Source organism: Calypte anna, chromosome 6 (genome assembly GCF_003957555.1).
Source record: "Calypte anna isolate BGI_N300 chromosome 6, bCalAnn1_v1.p, whole genome shotgun sequence".
In the NCBI taxonomy this organism is placed as follows: domain Eukaryota; kingdom Metazoa; phylum Chordata; class Aves; order Apodiformes; family Trochilidae; genus Calypte; species Calypte anna.
Window position 1 is genome coordinate 11,692,744 of NC_044252.1, and position 19,631 is coordinate 11,712,374.

The 19,631-nt window shown below is 37.9% G+C and overlaps 2 protein-coding genes across 2 annotated transcripts in view; one reads left to right on the forward strand and one right to left on the reverse strand.

The window, feature by feature from the left end:
- The window catches only part of CTNNA3 (catenin alpha 3), a 413,054-nt gene that overhangs the window by 201,080 nt on the left and 192,343 nt on the right, over nt 1-19,631 (reverse strand). The gene's annotated exons all lie outside the window — the stretch shown is intronic.
- The window catches only part of LRRTM3 (leucine rich repeat transmembrane neuronal 3), an 80,933-nt gene continuing 69,747 nt past the window's right edge, over nt 8,446-19,631 (forward strand). Inside the window, exons 1-2 of the mRNA XM_008497640.2 lie at nt 8,446-8,711; nt 9,035-10,566. Coding sequence (XP_008495862.1) covers nt 8,708-8,711; nt 9,035-10,566 — 1,536 coding nt within the window. The 5' untranslated portion in view covers nt 8,446-8,707. The remainder of the gene's footprint in view (nt 8,712-9,034; nt 10,567-19,631) is intronic.

A 19,631-nucleotide genomic window follows, 5' to 3' on the forward strand; every position in this document is an offset into this window, starting at 1 on the left:
CAAATACAGAATGGATATGTCAGAACATACCAGCAACTATTCCCATTTTATATTTCTTTTAAATCAGAAAGTTGTAGTCCAACATTACTGGGAATGAAGAAGTGACCTCTGTGACTAAGTAGAAGCAGATCACAGGGTGGTTAACTAACCATGACTGTCAGTATAATTAACTTTCTGAGCTTTCTGAGGAATTCTAGCTTTCCCAAAAGCTAGAATATAAAAAAGCTGAAACAAGTTGCTTGATTAAAAAAAAAAAACAAAAAACTTGATTGAATTACCAAAAGCTACAAAAATCTGAAACCTTTGCCGAAAAAGACACAAAACATTTTTTTCAGGAAAATGCTAGAAAATAGAATTAGGCTGAAGCAGAGAAGGAAGTGACTAAGCATGCAACTGTAACCATTTGTTATAAATAATTTTTATGCTAGTCACAGTGTGAATGAACATAATTACATTCTTATTAACTTTGCTCAAGTTTTTCTCTTTCAGTTTCAAATCTGCTCAACTGCCATGTTTAGTTTTCTCTTCAAAATGTTATTAATGCTGTACAGTTACACATCATTCTGACTATCTTTGGGTTTGAAATCACAATGTCAGAATACCACACCTTAGTCCAAGCATGAGTCCTGATAGAGGTAAGCTAGGGTGCTTTTTTCTCATACAAATGAAAGGAGAAAGTAATTATTTTAGAATATTTCAACAGGTCAAATGGAATCAAGGCATTCTGCACCCAGTATTCTGTAAGACTAGGAAGTACAAGAATAATTGTCTGATCTACTAATCTAGGTCTGATCCTAAGAAATTATATTTATACATATTTCATTTCAACTATCTGGAAAACATTGGCGACTCATTACATTTTTTATATGGAAAATTAAAGTTATTATTCAGTAGATTTTAAAATAGCTTTCAAAATGGTACTGCTATAACATCAAAAAAAGTTCCTAGAGTGAACAGAAGTTGGCAAGCTTATTAACTACAGATTTGAAATAACTTTGCATTTTAAAAAGAAGCCTGTTTTTCTATACTAAGTTGTCCTCAAATGGAATTATCCTATTGGTTCATTCTAGCTAAAAAAGTGCATCAAAATAAATTATGTCCATAGCAATTCATAAAAATTACAATAGATATTGAATAGCTTATTTTGGAAGTCCAAAAAGTAATAGATGGCTTAATAAATTGAAAAAACATATGTTTGCAAATAACTAATTAACCATGAGCCAGCATTGTGCCCAAGAATGCCAATGGCATCCTGGGATGCATTAGGAAGAATGTGGCCAGTAGGCTGGGAGAGGTCATTCTTCCCCTCTGCTCTGCCCTAGTGAGGGCACATCTGGAATTGTGTGTTCAGTTCTGGGCTCTCCAGTTCCAGAGGGACAGGAAACTGCTGGGGAGAGTCCAGCAGAGGGAATTGGAGAATCTTTCTTATGCAGACAGGTTCAGAGAGCTGGGACTGCTTGGCCTGGAGAGAATACTGAGAGGAGAATATATCAACGTTGATAGATATCTAAAGGGTAAGTGAGAGGAGGATGTAGCCAGACTCTTTCCAGTGGTGCCCAGCAAGAGGACAAGGGGCAATTGGCACAAACTGGAACACAGGAGGTTTAATTTAAACGTGAGATAAAATTTTTTCACACTGTGCACTGTATATATATATGCTCTATGCATCTGACAAATAGTAATTCCTCAGAGATGTATACTAATTGTAGGAGTTAAGAAGGAAAAGCTATAGGCAAAAGCACCAAAAGAGAAAGAACAGCTGAGGAGGAAAGTGCACATTGTGCACATTGAAGACTGAGAAGGTCTGAGGGTCAGTGGAAAATAAAACACTGTCAAAATGGTCAGTCAGAAATTACACATTATTAACTTATACTACTGACACCACCATCATCTCATTAGTCCTTAAACTGTTCCCCATTCTTATCAATAAGATGGGTGATGGGTATGCTCAGAATTCCTTTCTTTCCCCTTGGCCAGAAATGGACACTGAATACTATCAAGATAAGTATTTTTTTCTCCCAACAAACTGCCTTTCTGTCAGAAAACATGTATTTGTATAAATCTTCTGTGGAAACATATCCATTGGAGGATCTTTCAATTCATTCAATTCATTGCCCAAAGATGAAAAAGTATTTACATCCATGCATACGCTCCACAAACCCATAGTAAATTGCTCATCACACTTGTTCTAAGCATACTATGGGATGGATCCAGAGGTTTCAAAATCCTGAACATTCCCATGGTTTTCACCTCAGTCTTATCAAGACACCATAGACTTATCTCCTCCCTTTTGCTGCTCATCAACCATGATCAACATTGGCAAGTCAGTGAGAGCTGGGAACAGAGCATCAAGGGCCACACAGGTACAAGTTTGTGTAACCAGCTGCTCCCCATTCGCTCTGAATCTTCACACAGCAGCACGGAGCTGCTCCGGGGGTGCCACATTGCTGGACCAGGCTGCAACTCTGCTTGAATTCTGTAACACAATGCCTCCAGCCATTATAGAGTTCTCCATCAGCAAAACTTTTCTAGAAGATCTCTATGTTGTTCTGCCTCCCCAGGAAGTAAGTTCATTACCTTTGTCATTTATCACAGTCTGCCACTGATGCATATGCAGAATTGTTCTAGCAAGATAGAAAACATTCCCCTAGAACAAGTCATATTTCATAGGCAAAGGTCATGGTGACACCTAAGGGTTTCTGAATACCTTGGGCTATAAAAGCCCCATACCTGCTGCCTTGACTGTGAGACAGTGGGAACTCTTCAGCAATGGCATCCTGGCCCATGAAACATTTGCAAGAAGCCTGGGTTTATTCTAACCCAACCTCCCTGGCATCTTCACAGAAAGTACAGGCAGAGTCACATGTGCTGCATTATGTGTGAGATGTAATTAATTTCTTTTCCTTCAGTGAGGATCATATGCCTTCTGCTGTATCTACTCTTTATTCACCTTTTACCAAGATGCTGGAGGACAATCCTGAATAGATAAACACTAAACTCACTGAAACAGACGTGGCACCTAGCAATTTTAGAGAGTATATAATATTATAGCTTTGCACCTCATGTAGTTGTGTCTTTTTAAGAGGGTAAGACTGAAGCACAGGCTGCTTGCCTTCAAACAGCTTCAAAATCATAGGACACAAAGTCAACAGAGGAACAGCTGAGTGGCCAGTGCCTCACTAAGGATACAGAAGTCCTGAAAGGATACAGACAATCTGACTGCTGGATGCCATGAACAAAGGTCTTAGGCTTGTACGCAGCTTTATCTACCCTGGGACAGCTTAGAGACCCCATGACCTATTCACAATGCACAGATTTAAACAAAACTGTACAGCTGGAAAAGCTTCATTATTCAAGAGAGTGTAATTGTGCATGAGGAAAGGGATTGCCACATGTTGGCCTGTGAACCACAGCACTGTGGAAATCCTCCGGGTATACAAAACTGACAGATGTGTCCCTTATCTCCTCCCCAAGCAATTGGATGTTACAGAGGTTACAGACTCCTAGGAAGGTGGCATGGCTCCTATTCAGCTTCAGATGTTCCTTCAGCTTATCACAGAATTTTTAACATGTTTTTTTCAGCCTCACAGAGCCTGGGGAAGCCTTTGCAAAGCTAATTGTTTCTAGCAGGAGAGCAAGGGGATATTTTTTATTTATCCACCTCCCCTGTCTACCACTTTACCATCATAGTTTGTCAGTACTGACAAACTGTTGGGATAAGATACTCCCTACTCTCAGCTCTCTTTCCCTATTTCTTCCAGCCATGTTCTTTTGCCTCTGTTTCCCTTGCCTGTATATTCCTTGAACCTGGCTTTCCCACACTTCCCTTTCCTTATGTCCTCCTGTGGCAAATCCTGCATCCTGAGTTTCCCTCTGTCTTCCCACGCTCTGATATTTACCCTGGGAGTTACACTCCCCCAGCTCTAATCTGATCCTCATGGAACAGCAGCTTCATTTAATCACTGGCTCAAAAATTGCAAATACATTTTATTAGACTTATCTACTCCTAATGATACAGTGATAGCACTCTGTAGTGCCATTCAGAACAAGCTACTACTGCTAACCCAGATGATTCTTTATAGTGAATTAAAGGCAAGGGAAAGACATAGTCACTTCATAAACCCAAAAAGAACACAGTGCAGCACTTGTTAACTCCAGTTCCCCAAAGGGATGTATGATTACACACAGAAAGGTACTCCTAGACCCAGGAACATTTTGAACTGAAAAAAGCTGTATCTGGAAGTCTAAATTCTGAAGTTTACACATTAAGAACACCATGCACCATGGCTGTAAAAGATCAAACTGCTTTTCTGAGTGGATTTCTTCTGAGAGTAACAGAAATAGAAGCTTTTAAAATGTCTTAAAAAATCTTAAAAATTCTATTAAAGAGTAAGCATGAAATGTCCTGAAGAAGGCTGTTGAGAAGCAAGTGACAGAAAAAGGTAGCTTTTGACTACTGATTTACATAATATCTCACTAGCACCTGTGAACTGCTGGTTCCCTATGCTTTGGGAAGCATATACCTACCTCTTCCCTGCATCCCTTGTTCCCATTTTACTGGAGCCTGGCAATTGCCATCCCTCATTTTCAAATGTACTTAGCAGACAGATGTACCTCGTCATTATTATGACCCTGAAAAATGCAAGATTTGCTGTTTCCCATTTCCTCTGATCCCAAACAAGCTCAGTGGAAGAATAGGCTGGCACAATAAATGTCATCTCTTGATTCACCCTTTACAACTGTGCTGCAGTTCATCTTAAGCTTTGCATAGGGAAGTTGCAGCTAGGTACTGAGATCAAAGCGAGAATGAATGGGAAAAGAAAATATACTAGTATTTAACTACATAGGGAAAACCCAACAGGAAATTAAACTGAGGCAAATTACAGCAAAATCAGACAGCAGTGAAATTATCTAGAACAATTTGAAGACAGAAAACCTAAGTTTACTGTCAAGACAAAATTCTTGGATTATGCATCATTTCCAAACAACTTTGAATTTAAAAGTCATGCTAACGAAGAAAACTATGTGTTCACCACAGGCTCCACCCAAGACATTGCTTTTCACTTGCATAAATGCTGACATATTTAATAACATATTTGTCAATGTATTTTCTGATGTATGCCATTTTCCCCCTTCAGAAAAAGCTCAGGAAAAAAAAACTGGAGTGAGACATAAATTCAATACTAACAGGCTTTCCAGATTCTGTGCTATCTCAATTCATATTTAAGTTTGAAATCCCAAAAAAACAAACTGTATGCCAGATATTTCTCTTAAGAGTAACTGACTCTGCACAACTGCCTAAAATGCTGTCTTCATAGGCAGAAGAGAGGAATTTCTGAGCACCAATATTCAGTCAGCATGAAGTTGTTGGAGACTTCTGTCACTCAGAGTTTTCAACTCCTGTTCACAGCTGGGAGCTGCTGTTGCAGGGCAGAAAGCTGGGCTGCCTGGCAGGGCTGCAGAGGGGAGCTCAAAATGCCCTGGGACTACAGCAGCTCTCCCACAGGATGGAAACACACATGAAGCACAAGCCTTAAACAAACTCCTGGATTTTAAGAAATCCAGAGTTGTGGTATTAGTTCAAACAAAAACAAGCTTATCCATAAGAGAAGTTAACCAATTTCATCTTAAGATCTTTTTTTTCCCCTGGTTATGTAAGCTAAATGGCAATGCAACAAGGCTGCACAGATATTTAAGGTGTGGTTGATACTTGTATTTTTTAAGATACAACTTTGACTTAATTACCTGGTTTTGATAGTTTATAATATGGCCAGACTGATCTGAAATTTTGTATTAAATGTTTCATACTGGAGCAGCTTTATTTCCACAATTTGAAAAGAACCTATTCAGCTGTACAAAGATATAGAAATGTAATTTTTAAAAACTGTTTATCAGACATGGGCACTTTTCCTGCTTCTGTAATTCAAAAAGGATCTCAGTAAAGAAAATTGAATTTGGTGATCCATTAACATAGATTTGATGTTCTCTCTGTTCATCTTTTGATGTCTCACCCCTTTCAGAAAAATGAAAATAACTCATGGTAAAAGAGTACCTGTTGCCTCTTTTTTTTTTTTTTTTTTTTTTTTTTTTTTTTTTTTTTTTTTTTTTTTTTGTCCAGTGTATTGGCAATTATTAAAATCATGGAAAAAGTGCTGAAGCCCCTCTGAGTCGTGGTGGCAAAGAAGTTACTTGTTAACTCCACAATAAAGATGGAGCAGAGAAAAGGCAGAAGGACAATAACCAGAGAAGAGGCAAAGTTTGGAGAGAAGTTTCAGACAGAGCTGGCACACTGCATAGAGTCAGCTCTCCAGGAGAAAGAACTTGTATGTCATCTGAACCTGTACATGCTGTGTTTGCACCAGGGGGAGACTTAAACCTAATTTCATGCCATCTAAGTTTAGGAACCTAAGTGACCCATTTCAAGAAAAAGTTGTAACAGGCATCCTTTACTATCAAGAGGAAGAGCAGCAGTTCCAAGAGGCCAACTGGCTTACCAAAGGTTTGAGTTGTCTTCTGGAGGTGCCCACCCTGTGCCATGGAGAACCCCAAGGCAGAGAGGCAAAACCTGTAACAGGCACAGCAGGACTGGCACGTGACACTCCTGGCAGCAGAACAGCTCCCCAGAATATCACTGTTCCCAGCATACTCTGCAGTTGATTGCTGGCTCCTCAGCCCTACACATAAGATTTAAGAAACAATCTGTAGTAGAGAGTGGGAGATGCTGATGAGGACAGAGATTAATGGAGGAATTAACCCTTTCCCTCTTGACAAATCTGTCCTAAAGGGGAGAATTTTCACAGGATGTGCTTAATGCAGGTGTGTATTTCTGACTCCTGACATGAAAGATGTTCATAGCTGTTAGCCAGGGGAGACTATGCTCCTAATTTAGGCTCTATGGATAGATGCATTAATACTAGTGGGACTACTTCAAGATTGGAGTCATTGACAGACTCAGTACTAGGCGATGTTGCATTTTAATGGGTGGAAAATTTCAGGTTTCACCTCATCTTAAGTTCTTCCCTTATGATTCACTGCTGTGAGCAGCGAAGAGTCAAAGCACATTATTCCAAGGGGTAAGGATTGTGCCTCAGAAAGGAAAAGCAGTTCTCAGAGCTGTCTGGTTGCATTTGAGAGACTGTAATCTGTACTCCTCTTTTAACGAGCAGCACACTTCTCTTCAGGCTTTAGCCTAGTCTCGCATGACAAAGAGCCATGATTTTACACTTTCCCACCATCATTTCTGATCACATATTTCTTGGGGAAGGAAAACTGTCAGTGTGGTGCATTTGCTGTACTGCAATTTTACCTTTGCTCTGCCCAGATAAGAGGATGTGTTCTCTCCCTGTAGCATACAGAAAAGAAGGGAAGGGTAACGAGAGGAAATAGGCTCTTTATGTGATATATAAGGACTGCCCAGAGTCACAGGTGTAAAAAAAAAAAAAAACCTCTGCATATTTTATGTTCATATAAAATCCCACCCATGTCATAAACTACAGCAAAAAAAATTCACCTGATTAAAGTACTACACTAAGCTGCTTAGTTCCTGTATTGTAAGTGTTATGGAAGCCTGTGTTTGAAGTGTTAGTATTGTGGAACGAAGTGACAGCAAGTTGGGAAATAAATGAGCACAATATTCTCTTCTAACCTTCTGGCACTGTGCCTTTTAACAGAGAAGCAGAAAGCAAAAAGGCAAAATGTCAACTCCAAAACATTTTTCAAGTTGTAAAATATAGTGTCCTCACTGAAATGCTTGATAAGAGATACACTGCAGGCTGATACTTCACTACAAAATAGCAAGTTATTGCAAAAAGGTTGCGTTAACACATGTCTAATGTAGTAAGAAAAAAACCCCTAGCACCAAAAATTTGTATCTATGTCCTACAAATGTCAGGTTAGCCCTTCAGACAGAAGTCTCAGTGACACATGCCGAGCTATTAAGCTTCTGGATGGAAAAGAGCTTTCCCAAACAGAAAAGGAGACTTAGAGGATCTGGATCTTTCAGCACACCTCACCGGTTTACATGGAAGCTGACCATTCCGCTTCTATTAGTCACTCAGAACACTCACTCTTTTCCCAGCAGAGCTTACTCATTTGCAAGATAAAAGGAAGGGATTTCTGCACATGCCCATAATATTCTTCACCACTGGGGGCAGCTTTACATAAGACTGCATTCGCCGAAACCAAAGCAACAGTCGGACGGAGCTCTCAGAATGACAGCCTGCAGAAGTGAGCAGGGCTTGTTCCTTGCATGGGCTTATTCCACCTTCTGTGCTACAAAGCAGCTTCCTGGCCGGATCGGGTACTAAGTAAGGGAACTGCTATGCTATGGAATACAGATGTGTGAATTCAGATAGCTAAAGGTGCTGGGAGGAATCTAAGATGCTTTCCTATACAGAGAAATTTTAAAAGCCAGGTTCCTAACTGTAAAGATGCAAAAACATAATATCCATGAAGATCCTATTACCTAGGAAGAATTTGACATTTTGCTGCGAATGCTGTGTTGGGATTGATTTATTCTTGGAGTGTTCTGCATGGCTGGCAAAGAATAATGTTCCAAAATCGGTCCATCTCCCAAGGGGTCCAATTTTTCTTCCTGGGTGTCAGCGAGCCCTGACTCACTACAGTGCAGCTGACAGGGGCTGCCATGCTTGTGGCACACTAAGCAAAAAACAAAAGACCTAAGGACGACCTTTGAACAACACAAAGGATGGGTATGTTTTTCCTGTTATTTTTTTTAATGTATAGTTCATAGCCACTGCATAGCCTGTGCTTTAATTACTCTATAGACTTACCTTGATGTGATTTGTTATTACAGTTAAATTGCTCTAGGGATTACACCTTTTACCCAACTGTTTTTCAGTGTTTCTATGCAGACATTCTTTAAAGAAATCTGAGTAAAGAAAGCAATATGAAAAGTAGCTGAGTCAAGCTAGGGATTTTTAAATGATTGTTGAAATAAAATATTTCATAGTATGATTGAAAGAAATGACTGATGTGTGGGGGGATAACTTTTCTAAGTTGTTTTTATTTCCAGGTTTCAATGTAATTAGGCTACTGAGCGGATCAGCGGTAGCTCTGGTAATAGCCCCTACTGTATTACTGACAATGCTTGCTTCTGCTGAACGAGGATGCCCTAAGGGCTGTAGGTGTGAAGGCAAAATGGTATATTGTGAATCTCAGAAATTGCAGGAGATTCCCTCAAGTATATCTGCTGGTTGTTTAGGTTTGTCCCTTCGATATAACAGCCTCCAAAAACTAAAATACAATCAATTTAAAGGTCTTAATCAACTCACCTGGCTCTATTTAGACCATAACCACATCAGCAATATTGACGAAAATGCTTTCAATGGAATACGCAGACTAAAAGAGTTGATCTTGAGTTCCAACAGAATCTCCTATTTTCTTAATAATACCTTCAGACCTGTGACAAATCTCCGGAATTTGGATCTGTCATACAATCAGCTGCAGTCTCTGGGATCTGAACAGTTCAGGGGCTTAAGGAAGCTGCTGAGTTTACATTTGCGGTCCAATTCCCTGAGAACCATCCCTGTTCGAATATTTCAAGATTGTAGGAACCTTGAACTGTTGGACCTGGGCTATAATCGCATCCGAAGTTTGGCAAGGAATGTCTTTGCAGGAATGATCAGACTGAAAGAGCTTCATCTGGAGCACAATCAATTTTCTAAGCTCAACCTGGCACTTTTTCCAAGGCTAGTCAGCCTTCAAAACCTTTATTTACAGTGGAATAAAATCAGTGTGATAGGACAAACTATGTCCTGGACCTGGAGCTCATTACAAAGACTCGATTTGTCTGGCAATGAAATAGAAGCTTTCAGTGGACCAAGTGTTTTTCAGTGCGTGCCCAATTTACAGCGCCTCAACCTGGATTCAAACAAGCTCACATTTATTGGTCAAGAAATTTTGGATTCTTGGATATCTCTCAATGACATCAGCCTTGCTGGGAATATATGGGAATGCAGCAGAAACATTTGCTCTCTGGTAAACTGGCTCCGAAGTTTCAAAGGGCTGAGGGAAAATACAATTATATGTGCCAGCCCCAAAGAGCTGCAAGGGGTGAATGTTATTGATGCAGTGAAAAACTACAGCATCTGTGGCAAAAGTACCACGGAAAGGTTTGAATTAGCACGAGCTCTCCCAAAGCCAACGTTTAAACCAAAACTTACCAGGCCTAAACACGACAGCAAGCCCCCTTTGCCCCCAACTATTGGAGCCACCGAACCGAGCTCCGAACCCGAGCACGACACAGAACACATCTCCTTCCACAAAATCATAGCAGGCAGCGTGGCCCTTTTCTTGTCTGTGCTTGTGATCCTGCTGGTAATCTACGTGTCATGGAAGCGTTACCCTGCCAGCATGAAGCAGCTGCAGCAGCGCTCTCTGATGCGAAGGCACAGGAAAAAGAAGAGACAGTCACTGAAGCAAATGACTCCAAGCACACAGGAATTTTATGTAGATTACAAACCTACCAACACTGAAACCAGTGAGATGCTACTGAACGGAACAGGACCCTGCACATATAACAAATCAGGCTCCAGGGAATGCGAGGTATGAACCATTGTGATAAAAGAGCTTTTAAAAGCTGGGAAATAGTGGTGCTTTATTGAACTCTAGGGACTATAAAGGGAACGTTTTTCTCACTTTTCTGGCACAGCTCTTCCATGTCACTTTTTTGTACGATCATAATACTGCTCATTTTACTCTCATACATAATCAACTCATTGAAATTTAAATACCACAACCAATGTGAAGCCTGAGCTCTGGTTTAATACAATACCTATTGTACAAACCCTCTGCTGATTTCATTAAAGTCTCTCTTGTTTTTAAATAGAAAACTTCTTTCATAAGTAATCACTGCACCTGCAGCAACTGTGCTGCTGTTTAGGGAGAAAAATAACAACAGTGGAAAAACAAAACAAAACAAAACAAAAAAATCAAACTCATTTTCCCTTTCCCTCCCCTGTCCTCCCCCCCACACCCCAAACCTTTGCTCTGTAACTCACTTTTTGAATCAAGAACCAAGTAAAGACCCAGGTGCTGTAGCATCATATGAATTTTGAGTTCTCTGAGGAGACAGATGATGCAGAAACAGCTCTGAAAGAATGCCTGGTTTCTGCACAACACAGGATGTAATAAAAAGACAGAGGGGAATTAAAGCACTGTCTTAAAATAGGAAGTATCATATCAAAAGCAAAGCAGAGGGAAAATTAAGCTTAATAAAAATTGAAGAATAAAAACATACGGTGGGATTTAATGTACTGCATTATAATGCAGTGCACTTCTAGGGATGATAACTATCAATTGAAACCTGTTTATGTGACTTCATACAAAAGGTGCCAGTGTTTATCCCTTACATCCAGTTGCCTTTCAGAAAGTAGTCAAAAGGCATTCATTAAATGAGGAGCAGAAATTCCTTATTGATGTGATTAGAGGAACTCAAATGTGCAGCAGCAAAAGCAAGACCACTTCCTGCAGACATTGTTTCAGGGTTCATTAGAAATTCTCTTTTCAAGACCGTCAAAGACATTAATGTAGAGGAAACCATTAAATCTGTAATTTTCTTCTTTTTATTTGCTGGGCTTTTTTTTTTTTTTTTTTTTTTTTTTTTTGTGCTGTTTTTTACACACTGTCCCTCTAATAACTAAATAAAGCTTCATTACTTCCAAAGCCAAACAGTGAACATTTTAGAAATACTGCAACTGTGAATCACTTTCAGAGACAATTTGTTTCAGGAATCAGTGACAAATGATTTTCTCTCTTAACGAAACCTTAACAGCATTACAAAAATTCACAGATGTCATTTTTAATGTGCAGTCATTTATCAGTGGTTCTGGACAAAATACAGGTTTGTAACCCAGCTGCTCACTGCCCTCCCTCTCCCAAAGTCATGCATTTTTGTTGTCTGCAGAAGGATATACCCATCCCCATATTACCAAATAAATCATAACTCTTATTCTGATTCTCAGGAAGGAGGGGCAGTGGGGTGGTGAGATTGTCCATTCTTGAAATAAGAATGAACCTATATAGAAGCAAGTCAGCACCTGTATAGAAGCAAGTCAGTAATTTAATTATCTCTATTTTATAACTTGATTTGGCTTAGTAAACTGCACGTCTTCAGCCACCTGGGAGGCAATGCTTCTAAAAAGCAGTTTCACTGCAGTAGATTAGAAAAAGCAAAACCTTAGCATAATGTTCTCCTGAATTGTAACTGGAAAAAAACCTACTTACAGCCAATCACCTTGAAATATGATAGATACAATGAAAACAAAGCTAGAAAGTATTTTTCAAAAGAACTAATACACCTGAAGCATTTTTGTATGTTTTGCTTTTTTCATATAAAGAAACCATTTGCATTTTCTGGAGGGAGAAAAAAACCAAGAGTTGTAGCTTGAGACTATAGTAAACCCTGCAACACTGAGACCCTGTTTTACTGAGTACAGAAAGGGTCTCACACAATTAATAATACAAGTGCTTGAGATGCTTGCGAAAGCATCAAGCACAGAGCAGGATGATTTTTAACATGAAGTATATTTGGAAAGTTACTATTAAAAATTCAGTTTTCTACCAGCAAGTCATGGTTAGATCTGTACTGAAGGATTTCAGTTTGCTGTGAGCTTCATGATAGAACTATCTCTGTACTTCTATAGGTTTTAATGTCTGCAGTGGTGACTAATATGAAGAACAGCCAGAACAAGATTTAGCCCAAAACACATGTGTTCATATATACATGTGTGTGTGTGTATATACATATATAAAAATTAAAGACAATTTTGTTATTTAGTTTTGGGAGTGCTAATTACAATCACAAAAAAATCATACTATTAATACAGAATTCTTTGCTATTTGAAAAATTTTTATTACATCTTCTAAAACTTGATGGACTTGTGAACGAGTTGTATATAACAGAGCTTGACTTTATATGTTTCCTTTTATGCTTCTTTAATGTTCTGTTCTAACCACAACACTACTCAGAAAGAACCAATCCATAAATTTCTACAGAAATCAGTACCTGTAAAATTATAGGTAGCTCCCTTTGAAAAAATATTTAATTATGGGCATGAAAAAGAAAATAAAGCCAGTATGTAATTAATCATAGATGGATTTAAAAAATCATAATGAAAATCCAACATGTTTGTATTCAAGTACAGACATGCAAAGATCTGATAATCATTTATTGTCTGAAAAGCTTCACTTTTCATTAATTTTCAAACATACACCAAACTTGTGAATGTGTAATTGCTGTTATGACCATTTATAATGAAGCCACTATTTGATAATACAAAATAAGATGGCCAGTGTAACTCTGAACCTTCTTGAAGAGTCTGAGGCCTGCTATTCTAGTGGGATTTTAAACAAACATCACATTTTAAACCAGCTTCATAGAATATTAAAACACATTACAAAACCTATGCAAAGTCTATGAACCAAGCTGTACTTAGTGTTCCCACTGTCAAATTAAACACTGTGAAAGTTGGCTGGCTAGGCCACCAGTCACAAATTCCTCTCATTTTGTGGGAAACAACCTAGTTTTAGCTGAGCAAATTTCAGTCCCTGTAAAAGGCTGTCTCTTTCCTGAATAAAAATGAAAATTAATACAAATACATGTTAAAGCCTCAAGGATTCCAGAGAAGAAATCTCATTTTTTGCTTCTCACCATTTTGGTCAGTAGGTATCTAGAATTCAGATCCCACCCTGTTTTGGGTTTTGTCTCTGACAAAGTGGTTGAAACATTTCTAGGGTAGTGCTGAGGAATCCTCAGAGGATGCACAACAGCTGTGATGGTTCTTAAAACCCCTAAGCCTTCATACAGGTATTTCAGGCACCAGCTTGAGCAAGGAGATGTGATTGAATGGCTCTAATGACCTGGCTGTCCCCTAATGGATCTGGTCCTGCCTACAGATTATAATTTTAGAAGAGCAACACTGCATTTTCAAGGTACCTGGAGTTTGTTTTGTTCTTTTTTGGGGATTTTTTTTTTTTTTAGGCAACTTCTGTTCCTTTTCAAGTTACTTATAGTGTTCCAGGGCTACCACTCAAAGGCCAGGGTTTCTCAAGCCACACAAAGTACTCTTTTATGCCCATTTTCCATTGAATTTACAGCCTTTTTTTGCAGCCTATATTTATTTAAATGATGTTGAAACAAATGTTAGGTGCAATCACCAAACAAGACCATCTCATTTCATTGTAGCATCCTCAAAATTTTAAGTCAGGACTTTCTCTGCTAGCCATGTACAAGCAGCTTCCTACAAGCTCTTGTATTTAATATTTAGAAGGGCTGTTGAGAAGTCAGGCAGAAATGGCAAATAAATTTGACAGATTTGAGATTCTTTGCTTGAGATCAGTGGTACTGGGAATATAAACCAGTTTCCTCACAAACAGACAACCTCCTAGCCAGTTGACTACTTGGCCTCTCACCTAAACAACCAAGAATTTTTAAGTGGTGTTTCAGAATAATAAAACATACAGAATGCACATCTTTGAGAAAAGAAAATAACTAATAGACTAAGCAAATTCAAGGAGATTGGTAATGGTTATTCACTGTGTTGAGATTTCCTCCAGCAATTGCAGACTAAGAGAATACTAATGAGGAAAAGTCGCTAGAGTGTAATGAAGGCAAGATTCTCAGCTGGCTTGTAGCTTGCATTACTCACTACCTGCACTTACATAGTCATCACAACTTAATGTTTGGCAACACTCTTTTTTTTATTACTGTTACTATGAAATAGTGAACGTTGATATAAAATTCAATTGCAAAATGAACATAAACATAACATTCCTGCAAAAACTCCTAGAAATTTTCAGCTTCTTACAAGCTAATGGTCTTTTCTGTCAGACACTGAACTCTAGATAAATATTCTCTTAGATTAATTTCTGTGGAACAATAGTGACATCCAGTGGGTGGTTAGCTTAATCACAGGTATCTATTGTCCATGTCAATATACATATAGATGGTTTTGCCTTTTTACTTTGTATTTTTCTGTATCACATGCTACTAGCATCAAAACCTTTCACCCTACTAAGCTCAATTGTATTTTAACTTCTCTCTGCACTGGAGGCATAAACTGAATGTAGTGAATGGTGGAGAAAATAAGAGCAGATGAATGCTAGCAAGAAAAAGCCCATCCACTGTGCAAGTCTACTGTCAGTAGAAGGCAAAAGGCATATAATAAGCAAGGACTGGAATGGTACCACATTTGTGGTAGTTTATTGCTTAGAAAACATCACTAAGTGACTTTTTAAGATCCTGTAAAAAAATAAACAGATTATAAACAACTCACTTAACTTCCTAACGCAGACTCTAAAAAAAAAAATTTAAAATATTTTAGTTTAGTTTTACAATAATGACACAAAGGTATTCTTAGTCATCAAAAGAGCACTCACTACTTAGGAACAAGTTAAAGCCACAGCTTCATCTTGAAAACACACAATGTTCAAGAGACAAGAAGCAAATGATTGAAGACAAAATTCACAAGCAATAATAAAGCCAAAGAATGGGAAACTCACCAGTGACCTATGGATATGCAGCATATTTGCTTGGGCAGAGGTTCATTGCAAAATAGGGTCAAATATGTTTTGCAGCAACTACTTTAGGCCTCAGAGTAACTGTGGCAACATTACTGGCAGTAATTTTAAGCCATGGTGAGTGACATAAATCAAGGAAATATATCAGGATTATAGCTCTGTTGATAAGAGACAGAATTCATCTCCCTTAAAAAGATTCACAAGAACTCATTTCACTCCACACTGAATGAAATGCAGTTATATTTCTTTTTATGAATTTAGGTGTGTTTGGAAGTTACCCATCAGTCCATGATACACAGCCTTGCTAGGCTTTCTAGAATGGGTGTTATCACCAAGGTGTAGTGAGGGATTTTTACGTGATCCTGAGAGTTTTAGCCAATCTATGTCTTGGCATAATGGTTAATGGAGCACAGTAGGGCACAAAAGAAGTAAAAAGTGACCGTGTTCGACAGCTATGAACAGATCAACAAGAAGGTCATAATGTAATAAAAAGGAGTTTACTCAAGACACTCTGAGATAGCTAAATGTGAGTTTATGGGCAACATTTTACTTACTAGAGAAATCGAAAATCTCATTTAGAATGAGCACAAATATCATAAAACCAACAATGAAAAAAGATTTGCAAGTAGTAGGCAGTATCTTTAATTAGACCAACCTGTCACAGAAATTACCTCCCTACAATTGTCTTGTTCATATCATGGGACTTTTGATCTTAAAGGTCTTTTCCAACAAAAATAATTCTATGACTCTATGACTATCATGATGATAGCATTAGCATTCTCAAGCAAGAATTACTATTGTTAACCAAGAGGGGACAAAAGGGCAGATAATCCCTCTTAATGGCTTTCTAAAGAGCTTACTGAAACTTAGGGAAATTACTAATGGAAATATTTTATATTGATGTGAAAAATCATGAGTTTATGACTCTTCACTATGGAAATCAACCAGAGTTTTTAGCAAAGCAAGATATTTCGTTCTTTAGTTACAATTTCTTAGTGCTCCTTACAAAGTCACTTGCCAAGAAGAAACTGAATGACTGGAGAGGTAATCTTGAAAATGAGTTTTCCAAAAAGCCTTCAGATTATCCTTAACCACTGAAATCATTCACTTACTATGTTCCTATGTACATTGAGTATTTATCACATTGAGTATGTATCACAGCTTACACTCTAAACTGAATGTTAAATTGCTATTACTCCAACATTAGCAACAGCATTGAGATGATGCAGGATTTCATAATTTGAGTTCAACCTTCCAAATTCTTGAATTCCTTTGTGGCAGCACAACCAGACTCTATTAACACTTCATAAAGATATACGAAAATAAAACATCCTAATTATTCATCTACTTACACTCCAAACAAGAACATAAATACATTACAAGGTTTACTGCTTCACTACACCATTAAGAGAATCTCTGCCTGGTTCTGTGTGAAAAACCTTTTCTTCTTCAAACTAACAATTCATGTAACTAGCTAGGTCTCACAGGAACCTAATTGCTTAATGCTGAAGGAAAAAAAAACCTAAACACCTTGATATTGACAGCAGCCTGCAGAATTTGTCATCAGGAAGTCAGTCTTAATTATTCTCACTTGAAATCCAGCAGTACCTCTACATTTTTCATGTATTATACCTGCACTACATCCCATAGTGTAATGTATGTGCTATATGAAAACTTTGCATTTTTATGGCCACTTCTTTCCATGTGCATACTCATATTGAGAGATGAAAAACAGAAAAGATTTGGGAAAGGAACTGCATATGGCTTAAAGTTCTAGTAAAAATTTAGGGAGGATCAGTCAGCTTTTCAGTTAAACAACTGGTTTTAGAAGAGATAAAAACATTCTAAAGGAAACCTGGAATGTTAAATAGATGTCTGTGCATTTCTTCAAAATATTTTAAACATTTTAATTTTTTTTTTTTTTTTATTGCTACTGTTTGGGATTGGACATCTTTAGAAATAAAGCAGGAAACTTCTCTGACTTTTCTTTCATACCTAACCTAATGAGAGGGGGGAAAATACCTTCTTGTACACTAAGACACCTCTTTATGAAGCTGTGGGACTGAGCTAATATGGGAATAATCAAAACATATTTCATCTCTACTATTTTATTTTGTCCTGTATGCTTATTTTCAACATCTGTAAGAATTATACAACACTGCTAGCTGGTCACATGTACCTCACTCTAGTTGAGTACATTCTCCTGGCATTTATTTTGCACTTCATGACAAATTGTAGGTTACTTTGTTGTGTCTTCTGTGTCCTTTAGGGTCAGAAGCAACTTGCTGTAGAGCACACGGGTCTGATTTTAAATCAGGGACTTATATTTTCCACTTCCTTAAAGGCTGCAAAACTCACAAATTAACTTCAAAATAATGTAATGAGGCCACTATCTCCTTCCTAGTTCAGCTGTAACTCAGGGGAGAAAACGTGCATAAACAGTCAAGGGTACAAAACAAGATCTCCAGTGGAAGCTGGGCATACTAATTTCCTTTGTAACTCTTCCCTTCATTGCCCTCAAGATTAGAAGTAGCTGTAGATGAAGGAAACATGAAGACTGAACATGCATTCTGCTAGACTATAGATAATGAGCAATAAGAATACATTGGTCATGCAATCTCTGAGCCACTGAAAAAACAACCATTGTGAATGGATTTCCTTATTATAAATGCAGACTTTATAATGCATACTCTAGCATACATGCTGTTTCTTGTTTGTTGCTTTTTTTTTGCTTTTTTTGAAAAAGCACCTATGGTTTCTTGTAAGTTATGCAAAAACCACAGATAATAACTCTATAAATTCAGTTTACAAAATGCAAACTGGATTCAAAGACATTTTCGACTTCATCTCAAGTAGTGTTCCATTACTAATTCTTTAGTTTCCTTAAGATTATCCTGTTTATTTTAAAACAGAGTAGAGGAAAGATTTTCAAAGCTGCAAATGGGAATTTAAACATGCAGATTTCACCTACTTCTTGCAATAGTGAAACATTTTATTTTCTTTCATAGAACAATATCTTATCCCCAGAATTCAAAATTTGGACACGACTGGAAGGTCTATAAAGTGCTCTGCCCAGTTGCATGAAGCTGGTCTAAAATACTACATTCTGGAAGGTTTTGGCAAGCTTTCTTTCAAGTGAAAGGAAACATTTGTATTTCAGTGATGTGCAGATGGTGGAAGATTTATCTGAACCACGGGTGGGATGCCTATTGAGAAAGGGAATATACTGGCAAATTACCTTCTGACCTACTACAAAAGGGACTGCCACCAATTAACTGGCAGCAGAATAAACAGATGAGTTTATTCCCCACATTCCTCACTAACAAAAACCATAGTAATCTTACAGAATAATATTTAGCTGAAGTTTGAGAAAGGGATCATCTTTTTCTCTTCCAAAAGAATAACATCAAAAAATCATTCCAGCACATCAGATTTTTGTTAGCAGTACACTCTTACTTGTAATATAACACTTTCATATCACAGTATTAGCCTTCCAGCCATCTGTAATATGAGTCATATCCTCAGAACAGTGCAGGCATCATTCCACATTGCTTCACACCAGCCAGTGGCTCCTGAATTCCACTGCACTATCCAGAATACAGATGCATTGCATATAAAATCAATTCAAAAATTAATTTAACATCATGCTACACCTGTGATTCCCAGTGTAACTTATCTTCCAACAAAAGATCACAAAAGTCAGGGATAGGAATCCTTCAGTGGAACTTTTCCTGAGGCTAACTGTACCTGTCATGAACAGTCTCTGTACTTTTGGGATTAGATATTTAGTTTTCCCTATTTTCATTTATACTTAACAACAGTTTCCAGGCTACAGCACTGATACAAAAGGTGGGCCTGCAGCAAAAACTGGCAATATAGTTATATGAGCTCAGCAGCTCCAATTACTACCCAGTAACTTCACCTTCATTAAAGAACAGATTTATTTCAAACATATATGATTCTGAACAGCAAACTTCTATTTATCCCTAGGGACACTGGCAACACAGAAATAATTTTTCCTTTTTCTTAGTAAGTCAAAATCACAGATAATACAGGGGGGATTTTCTAACATTCTGAATCAAAATCCTGTA